The sequence below is a fragment of the Tarenaya hassleriana genome, unplaced genomic scaffold (genome assembly GCF_000463585.1).
Source record: "Tarenaya hassleriana unplaced genomic scaffold, ASM46358v1 Cleome20, whole genome shotgun sequence".
Taxonomy (NCBI): Eukaryota; Viridiplantae; Streptophyta; class Magnoliopsida; order Brassicales; family Cleomaceae; genus Tarenaya; species Tarenaya hassleriana.
In genome coordinates this window covers 951,713-959,267 of record NW_010965373.1, presented here as the reverse complement: position 1 = coordinate 959,267, position 7,555 = coordinate 951,713, and the positions used below count along the sequence as shown (strand labels likewise).

General features: G+C 32.3%; 1 protein-coding gene across 2 annotated transcripts; it reads left to right on the top strand.

Moving 5' to 3' along the window:
• On the top strand, window positions 1–1,806 carry LOC104813615 (probable BOI-related E3 ubiquitin-protein ligase 2). Of its 2 annotated transcripts, none has more exons than XM_010541281.2 (3): window positions 1–225; window positions 366–771; window positions 1,121–1,806. In XM_010541281.2, the coding sequence occupies exons 1-3, from the start codon at window positions 170–172 to the stop codon at window positions 1,676–1,678; spliced, it is 1,020 nt and encodes a 339-aa protein (XP_010539583.1). In that variant the 5' UTR covers window positions 1–169; the 3' UTR covers window positions 1,679–1,806. The 2 variants fall into 2 exon arrangements, with proteins under 2 accessions (XP_010539583.1, XP_010539584.1); XM_010541282.2 differs by having other exon boundaries at window positions 1–315; window positions 418–771.
• The last annotated feature ends 5,749 nt before the right edge of the window (window positions 1,807–7,555 follow it).

The following is a 7,555-nucleotide window of genomic DNA, read 5'->3' as shown; positions in this document are numbered from 1 at the left end:
GGTTCGTTTTGATTTGATCCAAATCCAACGCCCTCTTCACTCTCATCAAAGCAAAAGCCGAAACGCATGCATTTGTACGATACATACACACACCTAATTGTCTTACCCCCTCTCTCCGATTCAATCGCCATTCTTCTTCTTCCTCTTCCTCTTCCTGTGATTCTATACCATGGCCATTGAAGCTCGTCGTCTTCCTCTCTCCCCTCCTCTTCTCTTAACCAACAGGTTCGTTTCTCTCTCTTTTCTCTTTCTTCGCCGTTTCCATGGAATCTTATGACCGGAGTTTCCTGGGCTTCAGCGAGTTTCGTGTATTGGGTAAATTCTATGATCTTATCTGGGTTTCCTTTTTTTTTTCTTGGTTGAAGAGAATTGATGTTGAACACCATGGAACCAACCGGCGGTTTCTGCACCAACCAGATGACGTACGGCGTCCCGCCACCGGTTACAGCGGCGGATACGCCTCTTCTTCACCTGTACGGCTCCGCTGTCCCCACCACAGCGGATTCGTTCGCTCCGCAGATCGTCAAGTCCGTCGACGTTTCCTCCTTCTCGTACTGCGATGGCATCAACAACAACAATTGTGGCAGCAGCAACATCAACAGCGATTTATGCCCGTTACCGTCTCGAAAACGGTCCAGAGATTCTATGGCCAATTACCCATTTACTCATCAGAACTCAAGATCGTGTGCTCCTTTGTCATTTTTGGGGCAAGATATATCGTTTCAGATTCATCAGCAGCAGCTCGAAATCGATCGTTTGATAGCGCTTCGCGTAAGTCTCTTTCCCAACTCAGAGAGAATCGCTTGATCGTCCGTTTCAGTAAACCTTAAACGAACATTCATCGTTCCCTTTTCGTCTTCGAGTTTCTATCATGAATTGAAACGTCAAAGAACACTATTGTCTTTCAAGATTTTCCTGATAGGAATTTTTCTGGTAACTGCTCGTTTTTAATATGTTTTTAAGTGCTATCGTGCGAACGAACAAGTTTGTCGCAATGTTCATCAATGGCTGACACAGTGACGCACCAGAATGACCCGTTATTCTCGAGATTGCCATTTGAAAACGAACGTTGACGGGTTGTTGTTATTTTCTTTTTGTCTCGTTTGGGAATTTTTCTCAGATGGAGAGAGTGAAAATGGAGATCGAAGAGAGGAGAAACAAACAAGCAAGGACGGTAATGGAGGCGATAGAGGAAGCGGTGATGAAGAAGCTGAGAGCGAAAGAAGAAGAGAGGGAGAAGATCCGGAACCTGAACAACGCGCTAGAGGAGCGCGTGAAGTCACTCGCCATCGAGAATCAAATTTGGCGGGAACTGGCTCAGACCAACGAAGCCACCGCCAACGCCCTCCGCACCAACCTGGAGCAAGTCTTGGCGCAGGTTAAGGACCTGGGCATCCCCGGCGCACGGCAAGGCTTATCCTACCCCGATGTCGATGCAGACGACGCTCAGTCCTCCTGCGGGAGCAGCGGAGACGACGAGGAGGTGGAGAGGCGCACGTTAGCGGTTGAGGCGGAGGATAAGGGGAGGATGTGCAGGAACTGCGGAGAGGTGGAATCGTGTGTGTTGCTGTTACCGTGCAGACACCTATGCCTTTGTGGGGCCTGCGGGTCCACTCTGCACGCGTGTCCTATCTGTGGGTCCCCAAATAACGCTAGTGTTCATGTTAACATGTCATAGGAGGAAAAAAAAAAAAGAAACAGGAGAAAATATTGGAAAATATATACATTTTTCCTTTTCTTGGACAAAATCTGCAACTTCCGTAAGAACAAATTTCAACAAGAAATTCTTTTATTTCTTTTCTCTAATTTATAATGTTTTAGATGTGATATAAAGGCACATACGGAGATTTTGGTTTAAACTTTTAAGTATAACAAATTTTCCATTTTGTTGAATTTTAAAAATATACTTTTTCATTAATGTCAATTAGGGTAGGACGTGTACATTTTCCGTGGACGAAAACGTTTAAATAAATTTCAAATCAAATTAATAGCCTATCGAAAAGCTTAATAATAATAATAATAATAATAATAATAATCAACTTTCCATTTTCGCACCTTTAAATTGTTAATCGTCTGCAGATTCTAAAAACAGTCATTATTGTTACATGCTGGAACAATAAAGAGCGTATCTTATTATTTTTATTTATTTAAATTTTAAAGGAGTTGAAGTGGGCCCTACGGAAAAGAGTGGGGGACACGCGCCGACAGAGACGCTTGGGGTTGGAGGACGAAGGAGAAAGCTGACACGTCGGACGCCCGCAATTCTCGCTGTTTTTGTTCGTCCCTTGCTGCGTCCCGCTCTCGTGCCCCACCTTTTTTTAAACTTTTTAAATATTTTTTATTTTTTAATTATTTTGACAAACCATATATTGTATATAAATTATGTGATTAATTAAATTTATTGAAAAAAAGGTAATAGTTAATATATTTTTAGATCAAACTCAATTTGAATACGTTGATATACTATTCGATTCTGTTTGATCTGAAACGTTAATTCTACAATCTAATCCGTATTTTATTTAATTTAAAATAAAAAGGTATATTTAATCTAAATTGAAACGCTCGATTTAATTTAACACAATAACGAGGTCATCGTCTAGTCTTTCAATAACAAATTAAGAGTTGGTAGAAATGGTGTGAAATGCCATCACTATACATACATATATGTGTATATATATATATACACATTGGTTTGGTAAATTGTGACAAAGTTATGATTACTTCTAAGCCCGATCTCGTACGTAGTTTAATCAAAACAGATAAAATAAACTTATGATGCAGAGCAGATGATCGAGATGGGAAATAATATAAATCCCAATATAAAAAAGCATATAGTTTTACGGTTTAATTAAAAAAAAGAAATAAAGGATAGGATTGATTATAATTACTTTAATTATTGGTTAGTTCACCTTGGGTTTCAAAATTACCCTAGCGTCACGCATGGGCATTTGATTACAATAAACCCATGACTCCAATAATTAAATAACTTGTTATAACAATTCTAATATTGTCTCTAATTATATAAAATTAAATGGAATTCAATATATATCATATTCGAGATATCTAAAAATTGATTGCACCTAAATTAAACTAATTAAAATTATTATATATATATATATAAGAAAATAAAATCTTAATAATCAAATTGAAATCTCTGTACATACCCTGCATATGTACATTAAATTAAATTATATGACTATACGAATACTGTCTGGTAGAATTATTAAAACAGTAAATAATATATTATTTTTTTTAGAGAAAATGAAAGCAAAAAAAGAAAGGGAAGAAAACACGAGAAAGTGATGTGCGGAAAGATGATGCCAAAATTAAAGAGGATGTTATGAATACAAAAGTCCAAAAGCTATCAACGACGTCTTTACTCTTTTTCTTCGTATATTTTTTTTAATATTCCAATAAATATTAATAAACTATATTAATTAGAAACATTGATCGTATCGATTAAGTGATGATAAGCATATAATATCAAGAGAATAATACACTCAGTGGGTTAAACATTTTGTTTATTAAAACTATATTGAACTTTTAGAGTTTGGATAATATATATACATATCTTAGTTTAGTTATTTTTGTGTTCGATTTTTTTTTTATTTTTATAATTTAGAATTTTATTAGGATCCAATTTTTATTAAAAAAAAAGTACTTTTGTAAACTCATTTGTTTTATTTACTTATTTTATTTTATTTTATTTTATTCTATTTTATAAAAGTTAGATTTAGTTTGTTTTTAGATTTGGATTTATTCAACTCCCAAACCAAATGACCACAATGAAGGACAAGATTTTTTATTTTTATTTTTCAAAAGTGGAAAACCTAATAAAAGTCTTATAAATTAACATAAGTTAGGTTCAATCTGCAAATAAATATTTTAAGAGTATTAAAGGAATGATGAATTGGATATCCATTTGATATATATATATTATTGAGTGTGTAATGTAAGCATACATGCATTGGTATGTTTAAACAAAAAAAAGGTTATATATTGAAATTGGGGAACAAAACATGGGAGATGGTGAGTGTGCTGTGCACTAAACAGTTAAGAACATATTCTTATTATTGTTGTTTGAGAAAGTGCTGTTGGTCAGATTTCATTTATCTATTTTTCTCTGTTTTTGCAAAAAAAATTTAAATTGTAACCATGATTAATGTAATATTTTAATCAAGAGTTTTTTTTAAAATATTTGATATGAATCATATCTTACATCCGAGTTTAGAAATATAAAACTGAATCCAATAAAAATAACTATATTTAGATCAAATTCAATTTAAAAACTAAATAAAGAGCCTTTTTCATCGGAATAATATAATTTTTTATGATTAAAATCATTAAAAACAAAATTTTATTTAGAAAAATAAATATTTTCATAAAATTGATCATGCATCAGATTTAAATAAAATATTTTTTGAATAAAATTTCAATATATAAGAGAATTTAAATAAAATTGAGCCCGATATGTCAACCCTATTTGGTGCTAGGGTTTGTTGTGTCATGTAAGTTGTCCCCTTTGGATGACAATAATATCACTTCAGTTTTTGGTGGGATCTTCTTTCTAATGTTTTTTTTTTCTTCACTTACTACCCTTTTTTACTTTTAAGGTTCAAAAAGATTTTCCAAGTTAAAGATAAATATGATTTATTATTATTATTATTATTTTCAACTCGTCGAATTCTTTACATTAAAGGACAAATCGGAAAATGAAATACATGACGTGAATCTCACGTCACTGATCAAATCGAAAGTGTGAATTATTTCCGCCACCAATTAAGATATTATATGTCCTTACCTTATATATAATATTGACGTCGATTAATATTTTTAAACGACATCGATTAATATTTTTGTGCAGATTTGCCGCTATTAAAAATTAAAATAAGGAAATTAAAAAAGAGAGAAAAGAAGAAAAAAATAAAATAAATAACACTTTTATTCCTACATCTCTTCTTATTGTTATTTTACAATGAAAATAACTCATCTATTTATAAGAAACAACTATAAAATAATTAAATAAAAAAATTTACAAAAAAATAATATATGATGAAAACTAATAAATCAATAGATATTTGACACAATTATCATTATTTGTTAATTGATTTTGAGTCTTTAATTTTCTCTCAATCATTCTCATAATCATTTCCAATCAATTTCAATCTTCTTAAATATATATTTGTTTACTCATTTCAAGAACCGCTTGTTTGAATGGGGAATGTTAGTGTAGAAATTTGTGATTTCACCGCTGTAAAAACCCTAAGGCATATATGTATAAAGCATAGGTCATATATATACAAATATATGTTATATTATATATATATATATATATATATATATATATATATATGGATCTAATGGAGGGATGTGATGATGGAGCACTCGGCATGAAAATGGTCCATCTGTAGCCTAGTTGATTTGGTAGCTTTGCCTTTTAGTGTTGTGCGTCCTAAAAACACTTTGTATCTTAGTTTTTGGAGGAGAGGACAGGGACCCACATATATATATATATATATACACATATGCATATATATACATATGCATGCATATTTCATTTTAGGTGTCCTCCTTTCTTTAGATTTATACTATTAGAGAGTATTAGAAATTTAATGGTAGTGTTAGTATATAGTAATTTCATGTCAAATATATATTTTTTGATAACCGAATATTATGTACTAATGTCCAAACTAATCCCGAGATCGGGTTCCATTCTTTGAAAACCTATTATTATAGGTTGGATATATATATAAAAAGCCGTGCATTTCATTGCTAACCGAAAAATAACAACGAATACAGATTTTGAAGGTGACAAGAATATTTATTAATCTCAAAAATCACATGTACAGAAAGCATGTGTATACATACGTGCATTTCATTATTAAATGTTGCTATATGCACGACAATAAATAGCAATTAAACATAGAATATCTTTTTCATTCACACGTAGACGATGTAGCAACTACATAAAAAAAATATTGCCCGAAAGGGAATGAGATTTGCCATTATCTTAAATGGTGGCTTAGTGGCCGGTGATGAGATTAGAATCTATATTGACAAAAGAGCCAATAAAAGGAGAAAATGATAGAGAAAAAGCACTAAGTTCTTCTCCTTTTACGTGGGATTATCAATACATATATGACTCTTTAATATATGGGTGGATTTGGTGTGATGTCTTCTAAAACACTCACTACCCAAAAGCTATATGTAAACCATTAATTATATATATATATATATATATATATGTATGTGTGTATATATATAGTTTTCATCATTGAAACCCTAACACCTCTTCCCATAAAATGCAATAGAGAGCCCCATTATGGATGGTACCTTTGAAAAGAAGAAAAAGGAGGTAATGAAACACTGCACCTCATGTGAATTTTTAGACTTTAAGACCACAAAAGACTCCATAATTTTTTTTCTCTCTCTATCTAATAATAGTTTATTATATTATTAAAAATGACCTAGTGGCTTATTAACAATAGTAATGACGTATCAAAATCATATGCCGTACTTTATGCCAAATTAAAACAGGATCCCATATTAATGGTGTGCAAATTTATAGAAGTAATTAACAGTTATGCAAATTTAAAGATGCAATAAAACATTACTTAATTAGAATAGAATATATATATATATATATTGTGCATGTGGTATATGCATATATAAAAATACATATATATATATATATTGTATGTATATGTATGTATGCGCACATCTCCCACAATGTGTGCATTTGACATCTCCCACAACAATTTATGGATACTTTTTTCTTTGGACAGATAAAAGTGTCTAGAAAAGTGTTACCAATAGTTCCTTCTTGTCTAGATTAGGCACCCCCATTTGTACACTCAGAATATGTATATATATACATATATATATATTATATATATATATATTAAAAGAGAGATGCAGCCAACAACCCAAAATCATTTATGTACGGGGCAAGTGGGCAGACATCATATCCAAGATCGAATTGGGTTTACATAAATTATTATATCTTGTTCCAAAATTTTAATTGTTATATATTTTAAAAGTATTCTTTTTCATGTGGATAGATGTATCGATGTGCTTTGGTGAAATCAGATTGGACTAAGTACATGTTTATGGAAAAAAAAAAGATTTATATTCTTTTGGGAAAAAGTTGACTAAAGCAATGATATGTGCGCATCAAGAAGTCCTTGTGTTCGACCCCGGTACTACGACATCCGTATACTTGCGGATTAGTTGTGTTTCAGGTTATAAATTTAAGACTCGTCACGCTAGTGATCAGCTTGTCATTGTGGGAACAATGATGAATTAAGACTAACATGAGCCGTGATGGATGATCATGGTATGATCATGTGTATTGGATACATATCAAGGTCATGAGTACTTGTTTGGAACAAGTGTCTGGATGACTCGCGTGAGATTGTCGATTGGATTTAATGCATGACTTGAATCTCACTTGATGGTTCACTTTGGATCCTCAGACCTGAGATATCTATTGTATCCATCATGACGAGTAATATACTTTGACTGCGTCAAACATCGTCTTTAACCGGATGATTAT